Here is a 21,026-nt window from a genome sequence, read left to right on the forward strand (position 1 = left end):
GTGAGAAAGAGGCGCCAAAAATTTGCTACAAAAAAAAAACAAAAAAAAAAAAATAAATAAAAATAAAAGAAAGAAAGAAAAAAAAATTTGATACGAAATAAACGTCAAAACGAAAACGGCAAAAGGAAGAAAAATAAAAATGGTTGTCTCAAAAGACAGCAAGCGTCGCCGCAAGGAAACGGAGACTCCACCGCCTCCAACAGCAGCAGCAACAACAACAACAGCACAAACAACAGCAGCATCAGCTGCAGCGGCAACGGCTGTGGAGTCATCACCCGAAATGCCCAAGAGGTGAGCCTATCTACATATTCTACAATCTATCAATTGCAAAATAAAGTTGCCCATACACAATATGTAAAATACACATACAAAAAACATTCCATCTATGCATTGAATACACACACTTTGTATGTACATATATCACACACTGACACAGACGTGTGTGTAATTCAATAGAGATGACGTTGCGTTGTAGATGTGTTTTTGCCAAGGGTTGCGGAGTGGGGGGTTACAATTGTGGGGATGGGGGTGTTATGGTGCCCCCGCAGGAGTAAGGGCAGTAGTAGGCAGTTTTGTGGAAGGTTTAAACGAAACACGGGGTGGGGGGAGGAGCTCAATTGTATAAGCAAGCGTCAACATCGTGTCGTGGCGTTGTTGTTGTTGTTGTTGCTGTTGCTGTTGTAATGATTTGCTGAAGGGGTGTTTCGCATTTTGCCATTTTAGGGGGAGCCTGCAGCTCTATATACTCGTATAGTGGACACTGGCTACAATGGAAACCTGTTAACAATCAAACAAGACAAGTTTCAAATTTTGACAGAAATTTTAATATATTTATTTTTAAACTTAGACTGATATCTGTAATTCCATTGATAGCATATATAGGAAAAGCTTTCAAAAATTCACTTACTTAAAAATGAAAGAGTTTAATCATTCTAGAAGTAATTCAAGTAATTGTAAGTTAAAGGGGGTCTCACTGTATGTGTTAATGTGTGTGTATTTGTGTGTGTAATTCAACGCTTTCTTGCTTTTGATTTCCCATTTGAAAATTAATATTTGCCCAACTAATTGATATAGAATTACAATTCCGTTTGCAATTAAAACTTACTTTCTCTTGTTACTCTCACTCTCTCCAATTTCTATAGAACCAAGGTGCAGGCTCAAAGGAAGTTCGCCCAGGGCCAAAGTGCACCAAGTAGCAGTTCATCCAGTGCAGCCGCGGCAGCCGCAGCAGCTGCTGCTGCTTGTATGGCGAATGCTGGAGGAGGTCCAAGCACCTCATCGGGTGGTGGTGGCGGTGCTGGTGGTGCAGGTGAAGCCGGCGGAGCTGGTGCCGATCAAAATCAACAGCCGCCCATTGAGATTTTACCCAACAAATGCCCCAAGCCGCAGGATTTTCTAACGTTTCTATGTTTTCGTAATACCCCAGCATTGCCCGCCCATTTGGATTTTCTTAATCAGGGCAAATCCAAGGATTCGGAAGCGGCCAGCAGCAATAATAATAATAATAATAACAATAAAAAGGGCAATCGTGGTGGCGGCGCCGGAGCCAGGGGAGGAGGAGGAGGAGGTGGAAATGCTAAAAAGAAAAGGGGCAGACCAGCCAAGGGCCAGGCGGCAAAAGGCCAAGAGTTGAGATCAACACAAAGCGCTGCTGCTGCAAGTAATAAAACCAAAGCAGTGGCATCAACTCCAACTACACAGAGTGCCACTCCACTACCAAAGCCACCTGGAGCTGCTGCTATTCTGCCCGGAGCTGTGCGCAAGCGGGCCGAAGTTGTCGCAGAGGGCAATAGGAGGGGCGCAGCGCGAGGCAGAGGAGCAGCAGCGGCCAGAGCTACAGACACAAAGTGCAATACAGATGCCAAGCGTCGCTCGAACCGATCTATAGTCAAAGACAGCAAACCTCTTATCGATGGCAGTCAAACCGATGACGATGACGATGAAGATGAGGATCAAGATGACGATGATCACGATGACGATGATGAGGATGAATATTTCTCCGCCCACGATGCCTCTTCCCGTAATGGCATTGAGACGGCGGCGCCTCCCGAACAAGTGGAAACCAAATCAGAGCCCCCGGCCAAACGTGGACGTCCGGCAGTAGTCAAAAAGGTTACCAACGTGGAAACAGCTGCAGTTAGCGAAAAGTCGGCAGCGCCCGTCAAGCGTTTACGTCAAAAGGAATCACCCATATTTATACCATCACCTGAATCTTCCGGCCGTATGACACGTCAGAGGGCTTTCTTTGAGCCCGTCAAAGTATTGCCAGTTCAGGAAAACGAAAACGAAAAGGACAGGGAAAGGGAGAAGGACAAGCAAAAGCAAAAGGAGGACAAAGTCAAGTCACAGAACGAGAAGGAGGAGAAAAAGTTGGTAAAAGATCTCGAACCGGTTAAGGCGGCAGCGGCGGAACCCAAGGAGAAAACAAATTCCAGTATTTATGCCAAAGATGCCCACAAGCAGCGCCTAGAGAATGGTAGTGGTGGTGGCGCCACTAGTCCAGCCACAGCCACAGCTACAGGTGGTGGTGTTGGTGGTGGCAGCTCCTCATCTGGCAAGGGTAAAAAGAGTTTAAACGTTTTCGATTTTAGTTCCGATGATGAGCAACCGCTGGCCAAAACGATTAAACTGAAAAAGGGCGGTAAGGCTAGTCCAAAAAAATCACCAGGAGCAGCTGCAGCAGCAGTTCGGGGACGGAAAACGGCCGGAGCAGGAGCTAAGAAGCAACAGCAACTGCAGCAGCAGCAGCAAGAGAAAGCCGAAAAGACAAAGGATAAGGAAAAGGCAAAGGAAGACGAACCAAAGTCAAAGCTGGGGAAAAACAAAGCAGACGATGATTCACCCATCGCTCCGCAAGGATTAAAGAAACCATTAACACAATTGGATAAGCCTCAGGCACGCCAACAGCGTGGCAATAAACAAACTAAAGCCATTAAATCCCTACCGGAAACGGAAGAGATACCAACGCCGCCACAACGGACGCCACGTCCATCGCGTAAGACCAAAGAGGCGGCTGCCATTTATATGGGCATCATTGGTCACAAACTGCAATTGGCTGACGATGAGGAAGATGATCTTTCGCTAAGTAGTTTCCCTGATATACCCAATGTCAAGGAAATGGAGAAAATGGAGAATGAAATTAAGAAGAATGCAGCGGGAAAGGCTTCACCAGCGCCACCACCGCCGCCGCAGCCACAACCTCTGACTACAGCCTCCAGCGCTTCTAAAGGCGGCGAAGGGACATCAGCTCAAGCTCAAGAGGTGGAAAAGCCATCAGCAGCAAGCACACCAACGCCAACACCACCTACAGCACCGGCCACAGCTGCAGCTCCTGCGCGAAGAGGACGACCGCCCAAACAGGGCAAGGGAACAGGAGCAGCCGCAGCAGCATCAGCAGCAGCGGGAGCGGGAGCATCAACTGCTCCTCCACAAATTGAGGGAATGCTGATAAAGAAGGGTTCATTGGCCAAAGTGAGCAGTGGCAGCGAACAAACGACAACAGGAAAGGGAGCCCAAACCAAAGCCAAGTCCGAACAGTCAAAGAAAGTCGATTCCGATGAGGAGGAAGATTTTCTTATCAATGAGGAGCTGAATGAAACCAAGCGAAAGCTGGAAAAGAGTTTCAGTGACTCGGATGATGAGCCCTTGGCCATTAAAGTGCCTGTCGCTAGTCACGGTGCCGGCAGCAGCAGCAGCATGCTTAGGGCCAGCAACAAGGATACTCCAACAAATCCACCATCATCACCAGCTATAGGAGCTGCTGCTCCAGCACCAACGACAGGCAAATTAAAGAGCCCATCACCTGTCAAACCAACTGCAGGAGGATTACCAACAGCAGCAGGAGTGGGAACAACTGTTTCACCGCTACCAACTACTAATACCACCTCCAGCCAATTTTCCATGTTGCCAGTGACCAACAAATCAGCAGCATCAAGTACTCTGGGATCCATGCCCATGCCAACGGGCAATGCGACAATATCGCCGCCCACTTTTACGGCGCCAGGCGGAGGACTCAAACCCATGGAAAAGAAGTCACCGGTACCCACATCAAAGATTCTCAATGTGCCCGCCACTTATGCCCTGCCCGGGCAGAAGACATCGTCGTATTTGCCCCAAGCATCGCCACACTATCACGCCACAGGCTATGTGCGTCCACCGCCGACACCTACTCATCAATTTGGCGGCGGAGGCGGAGCTGGTGTTGCTCCAGGTGGCAAGACACCATCACAGGCGGCGGCCACAACATCACCGCTCAAATATCAAACGCCTCCAACAACCTATCCACCACCCATTGAGGCCTACCAGTGTCCGAAAATAAATCCCAACTTTTTGACACCCAAATACGAGAGAGGCCCCCTGCCTCCCAGATCCGCTCCAGCTGCGACTAATTTTCCAACGCCGGCACCGGTGAAATTTATGCCCACACCGGCCCCAGCGACCACCACAGTGGGTGGAACCACTAGCCAAGCAGGTGCAGCAAATACCAGTCCAGCAATCCAATCCAACACCAGCAACACCAATTACAATAAAAGTGTCCAGCCCGCCTCGCCGCCGGTGGTTGTCCAGCCTCAACTGGTTCAAGCCCAATCGATGAGTCTCAATCTCAGTTTACCGCCAGCAGCAGCAGCAGCAGGAGCACCAGGACCTCCACCTCCCACTTCGACAGCTGCCGCTCCAACGGCCATTCCACCGGCTGTGCCATCGACATCGGCAGCAGCTGCTGCTGCTGCTGCTGCTGCTGCAGTTGCCGCAAACATATCAACATCAACCCAAACTCCACCTCCGGCTCACAGTAATAGCAATCCCAATGCCAATTCTACAGCAGCAGCAGCGGCGGCGGCTGTGGCGGCAGCAGCGCCATCAGGAGGAGCAGCAGCCACAGCAGTAGCAGCAACAATTGGAGGAACGGCAGCTGTTGGCGCTGCGGATCCCTTGAAAGATGAGATAGGCAGCATATTGGCTCAAGCAAATCTCATGCCCAGTAAAGAGGAGTCGGGCAAAATCTTTGGCATAGCCAGTGTAAGTCTCGCACAGAGTTCCGGGCCGGATAACACGAAATGCACATTGGGTAAATGCGGTTCCATACATAAGCCAGTCCTTGGTCCTGTTGTGCCCACTGAGGGCTATTTCGGGGATCAGCTGTCGAGCAAAGAGCGACGCAAGGCGAAAGTGAATATGACCCATGAGCAGATCCAAAAATGGTTGATCGAATGCTCATCGAATCCCGATGAGATTCAAGATGATCTCGATGATGATTTCGATGATAGCCTACGGCCACAGCAGTCCACAACGCCGCCAGCTTCGAATGCCAGAGACGAGAAGGAGGCGAGCACAGTGAGTTTAAGTTCCTCGTCAAAGAATACCAGGGGAGATTTGGGTAAGAGTGACAGTGCCTGGTCAGCCAAGGGGCCATCGCTAAAGGCCACACCGGTAATGGTTGTACCACTCACACGAAAAGATCAGCAACAGCAACAGTTGTCGGCTGCAGTGGTGGAGGAGAGCAAAGACACCGATGGCATGGAATCAACGCCGGTTAATCTTACCCAGAAACCAACAACAACAACAGCCGCCGCCGAAATGGCCGAAAAGACAACCAAACAGGCGGCAACAGCTAATGAAAAGAAAACAAAAGAGTTAACGAAATCCTCTAAAGCAGCAGCAACATCTACTTCGCAGAAGAGTCCCACTCCGACACCGACACCCACAGCAACACCTCCACCACCACAGCCAGCTGCGCCACCAGCAGCAGCAGCAACAACAACAACAGCAGCCGGAGGGAAACAAAAAGCCGAGAAGGGCAAGAAAACGCCAGCAGCTGGACCATCTTCCTCATCAACGGCAACAACGCCGACCAAGCGCACTCCGGTTTACAATCAAAAGGGTAGCAGAGCCAATCAACAGCAACAGCAGCAGCAGGCACAGCAACAACAACAACAACAACAACAAACCCATCAGGCAGAAAGTAAGACTACAACCAATCCGAGTCAGAAACGTGGCAGTGATCCTTCCATCTATGCCTTTGGCAAGGAAGAAGAATCTTCGACAAGCAAGCCAACAAATCGACGACGCTTGGAAGCGCCCACACCACCACCGCCACTTGCTGCTCCGGCAACGGCAAATTCCTCGGCCACTGTGCCCAATGCCTTGAGTGAACGATCGCCCACTAAGAAGCGAGCGGCAGCAGCAGCCGCTGCAACAGCTGTCCAATTGACATTGAGTCCCACGGAGAATTGTAAGATTGAAGGAGCAGTCAAAACTAAGGCAGCCACGGGAAGAGTCACCAAGAAGCAGCAGAAGGAACAGCAAAAACAACAACAACTGGAACAACAGCAGCAACAAGTTGCCACCAGTGGCGGCGACTCGGACAATGAAGGAGCCACCTTCTATATACCCTTACAGGGCGCTGGAGTTGGTGGAACTGGTGATCCCACTGGTATACAAGGCGTGGCCGTTAAACTGGGGCGCGAAGGTCCCGACGGACCCAATCAGAAGGTTGTCATGCAAGCGACTCTTGTCACCAAAGCACAAATGGATACCAATTCCAAGCCTCTACCCGAATCCCTAAATACCAATGAATTGGTCAAGACATTGCTGCATGCGGCCAGCAGTAATAATGATGCCGCATCCTCGGCAGCCAGCATAAAGAGTTTACCCAAGGCTAGCACATCAGCGGCGGCTGCAGCAGCTGCTGCTGCTTCTGCTGCCACAGCAACGGGAACAGGAACAGGAACAACTGGGACCGGTACCGGCACCGGGACAAGTCTTGTGCGTGTCAATTCGAATTCCTCACTCTTTTCGGGATCTGTCAAGTCACGGACTGCAGCCCAGACGAGCTCGACAGCGGCGGCTATAGCCAAAAAGTACAAAGATGATACACCCATCAAGATGGCCAATAATACAGCCTTTCCACGACACGATGATCCCACCCAGATGGTCGAGGCGCCAATATTCCGACCCAGCGAAAAGGAATTTGCCGATCCCATAGAGTTCATTGAGAGGATAACACCACTGGCAGCTAGATTTGGTATTTGTAAGATTATACCGCCGGCCAGTTTCAAACCGGAATGCCGCATCTCGGATGAGATGCGTTTCACGGCCTACAATCAGTATGTACATAAGATGCTTCATCGTTGGGGCCCCAGTGCCAAGGAGCTGAGTGCCATTAAGAAATATTTGACCACCCAGAGTATTGTAATGAATCATCCGCCATGGATCGGTGGCATGGAAGTCGATCTGCCGAGACTGTATCACACCGTCCAGGAATTGGGCGGCCTCAAGGAGGTGATTGAAAAAAAGAAATGGTCACGGGTAGCAGAGGAGATGTGCATACCGAAACTGGCACAGGATCGGGTAACCAAATTGGATGATATCTACTGCAAGTATCTGTTGCCCTATGACACTCTATCGCCAGCCGAGAGGCAAAAGCTCTTCGATGAGGTGGAAGCCGATTGGGCCAAGCGAGAGGCTCGCGCCCGACGCAATGCCGATCGTTTTGTCAACACGGAGAGTGTCTCGAATGAGGAGGACGATGTCAGCAGCGATGAGGATGAGGAGTCCGAGGAGGAAATCGATGGCGTCTCAATGGAGTGCATTGTCAAGGGTCGCAGCATGCCGCTAAGTCAATTCTATAGGATAGCCAGAAATACGATGGCCTTGTGGTTCAAGAGCACCGATCCGACAGTGAATGAAGTTGAAGCCGAATTTTGGCGTCATGTCGCTGTACGGGATAGTCATGTGTGCGTCCATTCGGGATCGATTGATAGCTCTGGTTGGGGTTACGGTTTTCCCAGTCCGGGGCCCAAGGGAAAGGGTTCCAATTATGCGCGTCATCCATGGAATTTAAAGGTTTTAACCAATAATGCTGGCTCCGTATTGCGTTCCCTGGGACCTGTCATGGGTGTCACAGTGCCCACTCTCCATGTGGGTATGCTATTCTCCGCCTGCTGTTGGTATCGCGATCCCCATGGTCTGTCATGGATCGAATATTTGCATACCGGAGCCTCGAAACTCTGGTACGGCATTCCGGATGATCAGAGCGCCAATTTTAGGGCGGCGCTAACCTCATTGATACCCACACATTGTCAGAATAAAACCATTTGGTTGCCCTGTGATACGGTTATGGTTCCGCCGCATATGCTCACCGATCGTGGTGTCTCGCTGTGTCGCATTGAACAGAAACCAGGTGAATTTATTGTAGTCTTTCCCCGAGCCTACACCTCAAGTTTGGCCACTGGCTATGTGGTGTCGGAGAGTGTGTACTTTGCCACCATGTCTTGGCTGGATTTGGCGAAAGATGATTTCAGGGTGAGTCCCCGCCATCAGAATAACTGCGATAGAGTCTATAAAAATGTATTTTCTTTCTTATGCACCAGGATATCCATGAGAGTTGTGAGCCAGCCATGTTCTCTTTGGAACAATTACTTTTCGCCTTGGGCTATGATCAACGTGTCAATTCGGAGGCACTGCAGCAAATGTTGCCCATGCTCAATGAAGTATGCGAAAAGGAGTCTGCTGCACGTGAACAATTAAGGGTAAGTAAGAAAATCAAAAGCCCAAATTGAATTTAATTTATATTTTTCCCTTCCCCCTTTAGGCCGCTGGAGTGACATCCACGGAAAAAGTGCAAGCGGAGAAAGGACAAAAGGCAAGCAAGAAACAACAACAACCACCACACAAATCAATCGAAAGCGAATGCGATCTTTGTCGAGCTAATCTCTATATCTCTATGGTGCGGACAGAGGAGGGAAATGTCTATTGTCTGCAACATGCCCTCAAAAATCTAAATAATGGCAACATACAGGCCAAACAGTGTAAACTCATTTATGCCTACAATTTGGATGATATACAACAATTGATACGCCAATTGCAAGAGAAGATTCATCACAAGGCGGTGGTTAAGAAAAAGTAGCAGCGTCGGCGTCGTTATTAAAAACAACGGCGGATAACCCAAACACACAACAACCACATTGTATATAGAAAAAACAGAAATAACATAAACATACATATATATATATTATAGATGTACGTAGATAGGATAGATAGATAGAAGGATGTACATATGAGTTGGACATCTGTGCATAGATATCAGAAATTTATCTCCTAGACACTGGAACAGAAGAAGAATACACATTGTATAGTAAGAAAGAAAAACAAAAAGTCCGTTGCGATATATATATATATATATGTACATTATATATCTAAGCATTAGGGCGTTGCTGATGAATATAGTTTTACCGAAAATTTATTGAAACTGTTTTTTCTAGTTCATCTATTTTTGTGATTTTTGAATTTTCGTTTCAAATCTTTAAATTGGTTTCTGTTTTCGGTAAATGACAATGATGAAAAGTGATTAAACTTGGCAGTAATCTCTTTGATATATAATTCTATATTCAGCGCACGACCTTAAAGATTATTTCTCTCTCGCTCTGATTAAGAGTTCAATGTGGCAATGCTTTTATTATTTAATTTTGTTTCGATTTTAAAGACGATAACTAGGATGCAATGATATATTTTTTGTTAATCGGTATATAAATTTATTATTATAATTTTTTTTTTTTTGTTTTTTTTTCGTAATATATATACTATAATTGATGCAATTCCTAAACGTAACTAACTTTTTGTGTTATATGTATATAGAAGAAGATGAATTTAGATGTAAATGTGTGTATGTATGTGTAGTTAGTTATTTGGATTAAGTCAGAGACCTCGTACCGCCCCGCAACCCCTCCCCCACACAGTCCCGCCCCGCCCTGCAGCGCACGTTCCCACAAAATAACAATAAGAAAATAGGATATACATTTCCCATAAACAATAACTAACTACAATAACTAACTAAACTATAACTTTAATAGAAATGCAAACAAAAAAAAAAAAAGTTACTATTGATCGACACAACAATGAACAATGAATGTCTAAAATAATAAACCCCCTCTCAAAATGACCCCCGTCGCGTCTCCCATTCTCCCTCCGCCCATCATGAAAAACTACAACAAAAAAGAAAACAAAATTATTATAGTATGAGGAAAATTCACATTAGCTGTTTCAATGTATTTATATAGTTGTAATACCATATTTATAGTTAAGTAACAAGTGCAACAATAAATCATAACTCGAAATATTCAAATGTCCTGTTGCACTCGGGCTTATTCGATATTTTTTTTATATCTTTAAATTAAGGATATCATACCTAGGTCAAATATTTATACAGACATACACATAATGTAATGAAGCAAAAAAAAAAAAAAAACTATTAAGGCTGCATATCGAGACTGATTTTCTGTCGGCAAAACTCCAACGAGCGAAATATTTTGCTTTGAGTTGTTCGCAGTTAAGAAAAAAAACGGCGAAGAAATTTGAATCGAAAACAAATCCGTAAACAAATAATACTAGCCAGAGTTAGGTCGACGAAATTATCTACTGTTACCCGACCTTGGGCTTTTTGTGATTGATGGTGGTTGTGGTGGGGTCCTGGCCGCCGGCGTCAGATCGACGTTTAAGTGGTTTTTTGCCACCACCTGTTATGCTGGCTACCACATCTTCCAGTTGACGCTTTAGCTCAGACACTTGGGTGGTCAGCTCAGTGATGCTACCTAAAGCCTCTTGCAGACGACGATCCTGAATTTTACGTCCCACTTCCAGACTATTCACTTTGTGCAATAGGGTTTTGTGAATTAACAACTGCTTCTGATAGTCTCTGGGGAAGCGTTCTCTTTGGCCAGATGATTGATTCCTGGATGTGACTGAGGAAGAGGGTTGCTGGTGTGAATGCTGCTGATTACTGCAGTTGGACACACTTGATGAGAGAGGGTTCAACTGGACAATTGCCTGCTGGCAGATGCCATGACCAATGGCTGAACGTTTGCCACTAAAACTAATGTCGCCCAATGTACCGCAGACCACAAGTCGTGTGCCACTGGCTGCAGCTGCCGCTGCTGTGGATTCGGCTAATTGTTTACGATGCTCCAACTTAAAATTAACTGCAATTTTCTCATCAAAATGCTCAATTGCCATGGAGGATATATCACGTAGCTCTTGCAAAACCTCATGGGGTCGCAGTGGTTTTGTCGTGCTAGACAATAGTCTCAGTATGCTGGCGATTTCATCGAGAACACGTCCAGGAATAAAGCAGCATATGTTCAAGTCTATAAATTTTGAGTAGGTCATAGTCAACATTGAAATGCGTGTCTCAATCGAGGTAAGTATGTCCGAATGACGCGCCAATACATGGTTTCTAATCGTAGAAAGAGACAAGGCAGATTGATGATAATGAATTTTGAAATTTCCGTCATGAACATTCCACAAACTACTATCTACATACCTGCGTTCAGATTCGCGGCGCGGCAGCATTGATTTAATACGTTTGAAGTTCTTTCCATGTCTCAGTATAATTTTGTTAAATCCCGTGTTGAGCACCTGCTGTCCTATATAATTAAATCGAGTGCAAACCTTTAAATAGTCAAAAGAATGAAACTCATAGAATTTTCTAGGACTGCCGATTTAAGTATTTTATTATGCGCTAACTTACTTCTCGTTTTTTGGCTACTTCGTCATATGAAAGCCATTCAAATATGTCCATCAACAATGTTTCTGGCAATGACAGGATATTCATTATACCAATAAACTTGTCTTGTTGAATTATTATTATGCTATTATTATTATTTTTGTTATTACTAGTTTAATGAGATTCGATTCGATTATTGAAAGCCTTCTTTTTAATGTGACCAGATTTGTGTAAGAATCGATAACTTCTAGATATTGATAAAATCGATAACAAAAATCTTGATTGATGTTGGCATTAAATACTGGGAGTCGAGAAAATGTACTCGATAAAAGCGATGAAAAAATCGATACTCTCGATGGTGCCATCGACAAAACTCCCAGCTCTACCAAGATAGTCTGTTTTTGACATAGAGATAGTTAAGAAATATCTGCTTTTACATTTATAAATTCAATAGTGTGTTTCTATATTTTTTTTTTGTTCACCCAGAGAATAATTCTCTGCTGTAAATTTCAAATTTGATTCAAACACTCGAAACAAAAAGGTAAAACTCCATCCAGAGTTGTCAACTCCATGAATGGCATGCGGGTGCTGAAGCTGTGAAGTTTTTCAAACACAAAAAAATTCCATGTTATACATACATTTTACAATAAATATTGAACGTGCTAAATAAACATAAATAATCGAATGGTAATATTCTGCATAAAAAAGGTGGCATTGATAAAAATACAAAAAAAAAAAAAAATAAATGCAATTGTTTTGCCCAGCCACAAGTGCGGAGTTGACAACTCTGGCCATGTGAATCATAAAAAGTTGTCGAATATATAGAAGAGAGCGAGAAGAGTGAAAACGAGAAAAAAGAAAAGAACGGAACAGAACTTCAACTTCTCACAAAAGCCAAATAGAAAACCAAAAAAAAAAAAACTAATAAATAACAAAGAAAGCAAGAAAAGAAAATAAAGAATATTGAAAACGAAACGCAACAAAAACGAATTTAAAACAACATCACAAAAAAACGCATTTTTCTCTACATTCCACAGTGTGCACTCAGTAAAAGTGATAAAACGGTTAGACCAAGAGAGGAGGCGGCGGCAGAAGCAGAAGCGGAATTTCTTTTTTATCGCTTGGCACAAGCAACAATTGACGAAACCAAACGCACGCAAAACGAAACGCAAACGCAGCGAGCGAGCGAAAGAACGACAGAGAGAGAAAGGCACAAACCCACACACACACATACACACTCAACACACAGAGATAGACCGACACACACACACACTACTTACACATACAAGCACGGCACAAAGGTTATCATCCACAGCAACAACAACAACAACAAGTTACTTTAAATATAAATATATATATATATCTATCTATATATATTATATGTATATGCATATATAAGGTTCTACAAGAACTGCAAACTGCAACCGAAAAGCAATCGCCGAACAACGCCTAAAACTAGTGATTTATATTGTGTGTGCAAGACAGAGAGAGAGAGAGAAAGAGCGAGAGCAGTAGAGTAAAGCAGAGTGCGCGCGCGAGAGAGGGAGATAGAGAGGCCCAGTCAGCAACAGCCTATGCCGCATTCGGTTTAAAAAATTAAACATTTTGCACAACAATTGAAACCCACCTCGTACAACAGCAAGAACAGCAACAACAACAACTACTACTACTACTACAGCTGCTGTTTATCTACAAATAACAGGGTCAAAAAGGACCAGGACCAGCTACATCAGCAGCATAAGCATTTGCTCCACCTGCTCCAAAAAAAACAACCTCCATTTCCATCGACACCTACAACAACAACAACAACAACCACAAAGATGCGTGAATACAAAATCGTTGTATTGGGCAGCGGCGGCGTGGGTAAATCCGCCCTCACAGTCCAATTCGTACAATGCATTTTCGTTGAGAAATACGATCCCACCATTGAGGACAGTTACCGCAAACAGGTCGAGGTCGATGGCCAACAATGTATGCTCGAGATTCTGGATACAGCCGGTACAGAGCAATTTACAGCCATGCGTGATTTATATATGAAAAATGGCCAAGGATTCGTTTTGGTCTATTCGATAACGGCGCAATCCACCTTCAATGATCTGCAGGACTTACGTGAACAGATTCTAAGGGTAAAGGATACCGATGATGTGCCCATGGTTCTAGTTGGCAACAAATGCGATCTCGAGGAGGAGCGCGTTGTCGGCAAGGAGTTGGGCAAGAGTCTGGCCAATCAATTTAATTGCGCCTTCATGGAGACCTCAGCCAAAGCCAAAGTAAATGTGAATGATATTTTCTACGATTTGGTTAGGCAGATCAATAAGAAGTCACCCGAAAAGAAACAAAAGAAACCTAAAAAATCCCTATGTGTTCTGCTATAAGACTTCCAAAATAAAACAAAAAAACATTTAAAAAACAAAAAAAAATAAAACAAAACGAGAAGAAAATCTAAAAGTAAAGTAAAACAAAACCCATTACCAACAAAAAAAAAAAAAAGAAAACAGAAGAAAAACAAAAAACAGGGAGAAATTTTCAGTTTTTCCAAACAGTTCTCTGCAATAATAATAATACACATAACAAGCAAAAAGTCTACAATAAATTTCCAAAACTGACCATGTTTTTGTAATTATATATATTAACTACTTAAATATATATATAGGTATATATATATTTATATATACATATGTATTATAACACTGTGCAACATATTTTTCAATACCAACAAAAAAAAAAGAAAATGAAGTTCTAGCAGTTATTGAATTCTTTAAACAAAATTTCATTTTATATTTTGTTTTATTTGTTTTTATTGCAATTAACAATTTGAGCCGATTTGTTGCAAATCAGATTAATAATAATAATGATAACTATATAGATTATATATACTGATTCCTATTGATCAACAAATTTTCAATTTATATATATATATATATTTTAAACAAATTTTTCAAATCACATATTATTGTATATCTCTGTTTAATCTAAATTCCGTTAACTTCCTCGTAATTCCAATCATTAAATGTATTTATACATATGTATATAGAATTATGAGAAAATCGTTTAATAATTTAGATTTTAGACATAATAAGTTTCCAATTAATTAAAAAAAGAAAACAAAACAAAACAAAAATTTAGAACAATTCCGTTGATAAAAAAAAACAAAAAACTTCTTTACAATTTTTTTTGTTTATTTTTTGTAATTTTTAGTGAATCTTATCAATATGGATCAATCAATTGTAATCTATTACAGTCAAATGTGTAATATCTTCCAATTATTTGTATCAAATTGCAATCGAATTTCAATCAAGAACCAAGAAACGTTCCATTCATGAATTTTGTAATATCCATTTCAAAGTGGAACTTAACTTCCACTCGACAACGGCAGCCCCGAGATTCGCCAATAGCATGGAATAAAATAACTGACTACATCTTCATTTCCTTGGATCGAAGTACCAAATACACATCCGGTGAGAATCGAAATTTATAAGATCAAAATAGCTAGATTATTTACCTTCCATTCATATTCAGCCTTTTTAGAAGGGAAAATCGAAATGGTTTTAATCTTTGAAACCAGAAAACAAAAGAATACTGTTGCATAGTGTACATTATTGTACTATGTTTTTCTTCCTTTATGTTTTTTTTCTTTTTTTTTCTTTCAACGTTTAATTAACAATTTGATGTTTACAGTGGACAAGTACTCCATACACATACACACACACACACACACAAACACATACACACAAAACAGATATATATTTATATATAGATATATATGTCGTTTGTTCGTTTTTTTTTAAACAATATTTAAACATTCGTAAACTTAAAAACATTCGTATTTATTGATTTTTTTTCGATTATATTCTACACAAAAACATATATATATGTGTATATAAACACACACACACACATATACATACATACATATATGCATATATATATATATACATATATATAACGTAATGATATATATATCTATATATATGTATGTGTATATAATAGAAATGTCGTTGCTCTTCAAAAAAAAAGGTAACCAACAAAAAATCAAACTTAAGCTAAAAACTAAAAGTAATTTGTATGCCTAAAAAAATTAAAAAACAAAAACAAACAAAAATCCCCCCACAAAAAATTGAAAGTAATTCAAAAGAAAAACTAAGAATGAGGAAAAGGAAAAACCAACATATTTTATAAAAATATTGTATGCAAATGATGTCAAAATGTTGCAAACAACCCGAAACAAAAGTAAACAAAACAAAAAAAGAAAGAAGGAAATCCATTTTTTTTTAGTAATTAGTTTAAAACAAATTTACAACACACACACACACATATACACACCACATTCATAAGTGCATACATACCATCTGAGAAAAAAAAAGAAAACATAAACACATACATAGCAAGCGGCGTGCTCTTAGAGAGCCAATATATCTAAAAACACACACACTCACACACACACACACAAAATGTTGCTAAACAATTTATGTAAAATCCTGTTAAGCCAGAAATTATAGTATATTTATACATTTTGCAAAATGGTTTAAACAAATTGTCATTGTGTCAATCCAAAATATTAATAATAAAACAAAAAACAAAAAAAAAACACAAAAATAAAAAAAAAATCAAACAAAAACCCAAGAAAACAGAGTAAAATCAGAAAATGCAGAGAAGAGAAGGAAGCAAAGATTAAAAAAAAAACAAGAAACGTGTGGCAAGTAAACGAAGTAAATTTAACAATTATTTCATAATTAAATATATATACATATATATATATATATATAAAACATTGTAGTAACCAATATGCCCTTAAATCAAAGTCTAAGCCACACAGCCAACAACAAAAACCAACCAACAAACAACCAATCAACCAACATCATTAAAAACTAACAAAAAACCATAATCTAAAATCTAAGCCCAAACGTAATTTTATATATACATATATATATATATACGTATCTCTATATATATATGTATATATGTAAACAACATAAAAGAACAAGAAAATCATTTTTGAATGCGTTACAATAACATAATGTAATAATATAATATAAACGTGTGAAAAATAATTAAATTAAAACAAGAAAAAAAAAATTACAAAAAAAAAAACACAACACAATTTTTTGTCGAAACTATTTCGCTATATACTTTGACCTTAAAATCGAAACTTTTTCTTCCAAAAAAAAAAAACATAAAAAACCACACAAAAAGAACAAACAAACATCAAAATGATAAACTAAACTAAAAAACAAAACTAAACTAAATTATATTTGGGGATTTTCAAGTCAAAGTGCATAACCAAACAGTTTCGATTATCTTTTAATTATTAATAAATGTATTATGTTTATATATATATATACATACATATATATATATGTAAAAGAAACAAAAAACCAAGAAAAACAAGAAAAATTACAAAAAAAAAAAAACAAACAAACAAATAAAAACAAAATAAAAATTAAATAAATTCATGTAAGAGTGAAGAGAATTTATTTATAACTATATGTATATGTGTGGATGCCCATGATGGTTCAGTTGACTTTTATTTTCCCACAGCTGAAAAAAAATTTCGAAAAAGTTTCGAAACGCAGTCGATTGAGTTTTTGAAATATTTATCTGTATTTTATACTTTTGAATATATATATATATATAAGGTAGTTTTTTTTTCAAATATTTATATTATACAATTACAATCAAGTAGCCGCTTCATGTGTTGTTTTTTAAATATTAATAATATTTTTGCTAAATTTGTTTTTTTGTTCGTTTTGTTCATAGTTAGCACGCCTATATATGCACTTATCTGTCTATATGGTTTCTGGATTCATGCTTCTCTTGATTTGATATGGCATCAGAGTGTAAAAACAACAATAAACAAAGAATGGCAATATATAAATACGTATAATGCAGGCGGAGTATGAGGAGAATATTTCACTTGATCTTTGTTTTTTTTTTCTAGTTTTAATACAAAAGCGTTTTGTTCGTTTTTGAGGCTAAAGTTAAAATTTTTGTTGTTTTTGTTTTTGCTTTTGGTTTTACGTTAAGTAGTAGTATTAGTAGTAAGTAGCTTTGTTTACTGTACAATAAGTTGGTTTGAGTTTTGCAATTATTTATGACTAGTTTTTTTTTTGTTTTTAGCAAAGTGCTCTACATTGATTTCGTTTTGTATAATTGTTGCATTATCTTGTGATGTTGTTTTTTGTGTTTTTTTTTTATTTTTATTTTTTCAGTCAAACTTGGTGTTAAAAAGTGACGCCATTATCATTATTTCTTTAATATATATATATATATATAGATCAATAAAACTTAACTAATTGCTAATTTGGCAACAAACGCAATGTAAAAAAAAGACCAGGAAAGGAAATTAAGGTAAAATCATTAATAATATAATGAGTTATTGCACTGGATATATTGGGGATCGAGAAAAATTGCACTTTAGGTTATTATGAGATTATTTAAAACTAGAATTAATATAATATGCATACATACTTAGGTATATATGTCATTTTGAGAATGAGAGTCGTGAGATTCCGGGTGGTGGTGGGGGGTCTTAGGATTTTTGATATATCAATTGAATACCGTATTTTGATCACATTATATAATCTAGGAATGATCTAGACTCTAGAGATTCAAAATTCTACATTAAAAGGGTTTTTGAAATTTTTAAGCTGCCAAAATTGAAAACTCTATATCCTATACACAAGTTTGTGTGTATATTGTTTTTCGAATAATAATCAAAAGTTTCGAAAAAAACGAAGGAATTGAGATATCGTAAGTCGATTGAGATGCTTGGTGCAAAATGTACGAAATTTTTAAATATCAAAAATCCTATTACTAGAAATTTCTAGTATTTCGTGAATTTTGATTTAATCTTTTCTGTTTCTGGACCAAAAAGGGGAAGGAGAGATTGCGTTTTAGCTTTCCGTGATGATCACGTTATGGCCTTTGAGATAAGAGATAATAATAATAATAATAATGTGATAACAAAAATTAAATACAATGCGGACGACGCCTTTCACTTGCGCAACTGCAATTGACCCTGCTCTTGATGCTGATGTTGTTGCTGATGCTGCTGCTGTTGGTGCTGTTGCTGATGATGACTGGACTCATCATCGCTCGGCTCTTCCCTTAGGGGCAATGAGTCAATTTGCTTGGCCGTGGTTACTTTTTTATTGCGCTGCCAGGTGAAAACGCGTGCCATTTGTAGGAATTTCTTACGTGACATTTTGCCCATATTCTTGAGACGCTCCTGGAATGGTGCATCATCTTCACCACTTTTGGTCTTGCCATTCTGTTCCTTCTCCAGGGCATTCATGAAGTCTTGATTCCAACGCAATTGGTTCATAAACTCTTCGTTTTGCAGCATTAAGGCGAACTGTTCATCGGGTAGCTCGAAATCCTGCTGACCAGCAGCAGGTGCCACACGTAGAAATCCTGGTGGTAGGGCACCAAGAATTGGGGGATTCCAGCGACGCGAGACCGATGAGAAATCCCTTCGTTTTGTGGGCGTATTCTGTAGACTTCTATTGGCCGCCCCCAATGGCCGCTGTTTGGGTGATGCTCCAGTATTGTGATGATTGGGCGAAGCACTGGCCGTGCTTAAGAGATTACCAGCACCAGCTCCTCCACCGCCGCCGGCGCTTTCGGCTGCCCCACCGTCTGTAGTGTCAATGAGCAGCTGATGCTGTTGCTCCTGCTGGTGGTGTTGGTGGTGCTGCTGGTTATTGCGACGCAAATCTTTGTCCGAATCATTTAGATTGATGAGACTCTGTTGTGGCGAGATATTAGCATCCAGTTCATTGCGCAGTTTTTCATTCTGTGCCCAAAGTCACATGCATTATATTGTTAGTAGGCCGCCGTTAGTATACACAAGCAAACACACATACGCAGGGTAGTCCAGCTCCCTCTACTAGTACTTACCTGATTATCAATGGACATTGCCAATAGGGCATCTATTGTCTGATCAACTGCGCCCTGATTTTCCCTCAATATGGCCTCAATTACCTCGCGATCAATGTCGGGAAACATTTTCTTAAAATCGGCCATAGCTTGAGAAAATTCCAGTTGAAGCGTCGACATGATTTTCTTATTTTCTTTTGAACAATGATGCCAGAAACTAAATTGGGTTTTCCGCTGATTTAGCAGCAGTCTGGCAACACTCAGTAAACCGATAACTTATTGACGTTGTCCTACTGCAAGTGTTACCAGAGTGCGCATTTATTTTTCATTGCCTCAAAGTGCGGCAAATTCAAAATATAAACAATTAACTTTGTTTAAACTCTAAACATAACAAAAAGTATATAAATATGAAATGAAATTAAAGATAAATAAATTGATTGCCATTTGGCACCAATTTATCTCTCAATTAAAGAAATAATAAATATCATTGAACTTCATAAATAACAATTAGATTTTCTTTTTTTGTATGCCCTTTCAGAGAGTTACACAGTTTGGGTAACATGTTGGGGTCCAGCTTTCTATAATCTTGATTGTAGTTTCTTAAAAAAAATCACTTTTTGAAGATAGGAAAGTTAGGAAAGTTGTTGCAAGGGCATTTCAACTTCAATGCAATACTGTAATTCCATGTTTTGATGGCTTATATTATGTGGGCTAATGAATCATCCATTATTCATCAGTATACATACATACATACATATCTAGAGTTATTAAATGTATTGCCGATTGCCTAATGAAGGTTTAATACTCGCGTGATTGCTGACGTTCCGTATAATTGGCCTGCACGTGCTTTGCCTCATGGTTCATTCCGTTCCACTCCGGCATAAACTGACAAAGTCTTCTCCTCTTTTTTATTTCTTTTTTTTTTTTTTTTAATAAGTGTCAATTAGCGCTGATATGATTGGTATTTAATACTATATACGCAGACAATGCTTCCCCCAACAAAACCGAAAGATGAAAAAAAAGACCTTATCAATATCATTCAGACAAATGATGGGACTGCTAGATACCCCCGGACAAAATCGGTAATCTCTGATTTTTCGGGGTGATGTAACCATAAAATTTAATTTAATCACTAAATGTCTACAAATTAAGCGTGGGCGCCGATTAGCGTTTTATATTTTTAGGATCAGACCATAGGGCACGAGAATGTCCGGAATAAACCAATTATAGAATCAAACGGGAATAAAAATTGTACGCCGAGATTCGAGAATTTTGCCGACATTTAATGAAAATGCGTTGTACAAAATAAATACTAATTATTCTATAATTTTTGTTAAAAAAAAAACGTAGTCAGCTTTTGTATTCCCTTTTTTTTTGAATTTTCAAGTCTCTTCAACTTTCTCATTCTCCCTGTCTCTTTTTCTCTTGATTTATTGGTGATGTAATCTTGCAAAGATATTTCATCATTTATTTAATTCTTTGTTTCATTTTTTTTTGTTTTTTTTGTTTTTAGTAGTAGCTAAGAGCATAAAAGATAAGACCGAACGTTGGTTATCTCTAATATGGACATGTGTAAATTTCCATTTCTATTTTTAGCTACATAGATTTATTTTTACCTCCTTCTAGTCTCGGTTTCTGCTTAAACATC

At 40.0% G+C, this 21,026-nt stretch overlaps 4 protein-coding genes across 5 annotated transcripts; 2 read left to right on the top strand and 2 right to left on the bottom strand.

Annotated features, from left to right (window-relative positions):
• The first annotated feature begins 71 nt into the window (after nucleotides 1-71).
• Nucleotides 72-9,082, top strand: LOC6645839 (mucin-5AC). Its single transcript, XM_023177663.2, has 4 exons — nucleotides 72-291; nucleotides 1,143-8,304; nucleotides 8,373-8,531; nucleotides 8,594-9,082. The coding sequence occupies exons 1-4, from the start codon at nucleotides 140-142 to the stop codon at nucleotides 8,906-8,908; spliced, it is 7,788 nt and encodes a 2,595-aa protein (XP_023033431.1). The 5' UTR covers nucleotides 72-139; the 3' UTR covers nucleotides 8,909-9,082.
• Nucleotides 9,083-10,009: 927 nt separating this feature from the next.
• LOC6645840 (F-box only protein 28) lies at nucleotides 10,010-11,712 on the bottom strand. Its single transcript, XM_002068565.4, has 3 exons — nucleotides 11,525-11,712; nucleotides 11,318-11,445; nucleotides 10,010-11,230 (listed from the first exon to the last, which is right to left on the bottom strand). Exons 1-3 carry the CDS (start codon nucleotides 11,606-11,608, stop codon nucleotides 10,420-10,422), a joined length of 1,023 nt encoding a protein of 340 aa, XP_002068601.1. The 5' UTR covers nucleotides 11,609-11,712; the 3' UTR covers nucleotides 10,010-10,419.
• Nucleotides 11,713-11,883: 171 nt separating this feature from the next.
• LOC6645841 (ras-related protein Rap1) lies at nucleotides 11,884-13,886 on the top strand. The gene is made up of 2 exons (XM_002068566.4): nucleotides 11,884-12,041; nucleotides 12,538-13,886. The coding sequence occupies exon 2, from the start codon at nucleotides 13,321-13,323 to the stop codon at nucleotides 13,873-13,875; it is 555 nt and encodes a 184-aa protein (XP_002068602.1). The 5' UTR covers nucleotides 11,884-12,041; nucleotides 12,538-13,320; the 3' UTR covers nucleotides 13,876-13,886.
• A 3,957-nt stretch (nucleotides 13,887-17,843) lies between these two features.
• LOC6645842 (CUE domain-containing protein 1) lies at nucleotides 17,844-19,596 on the bottom strand. 2 transcript variants are annotated; one of them, XM_015177739.3, is made up of 2 exons: nucleotides 19,400-19,596; nucleotides 17,844-19,247 (listed from the first exon to the last, which is right to left on the bottom strand). In XM_015177739.3, exons 1-2 carry the CDS (start codon nucleotides 19,556-19,558, stop codon nucleotides 18,495-18,497), a joined length of 912 nt encoding a protein of 303 aa, XP_015033225.1. In that variant the 5' UTR covers nucleotides 19,559-19,596; the 3' UTR covers nucleotides 17,844-18,494. The 2 variants fall into 2 exon arrangements, with proteins under 2 accessions (XP_015033225.1, XP_002068603.1); XM_002068567.4 differs by having other exon boundaries at nucleotides 17,844-19,295.
• Nucleotides 19,597-21,026: the final 1,430 nt, after the last annotated feature.

The sequence above is a fragment of the Drosophila willistoni genome, assembly GCF_018902025.1.
Source record: "Drosophila willistoni isolate 14030-0811.24 chromosome XR unlocalized genomic scaffold, UCI_dwil_1.1 Seg8, whole genome shotgun sequence".
In the NCBI taxonomy this organism is placed as follows: Eukaryota; Metazoa; Arthropoda; class Insecta; order Diptera; family Drosophilidae; genus Drosophila; species Drosophila willistoni.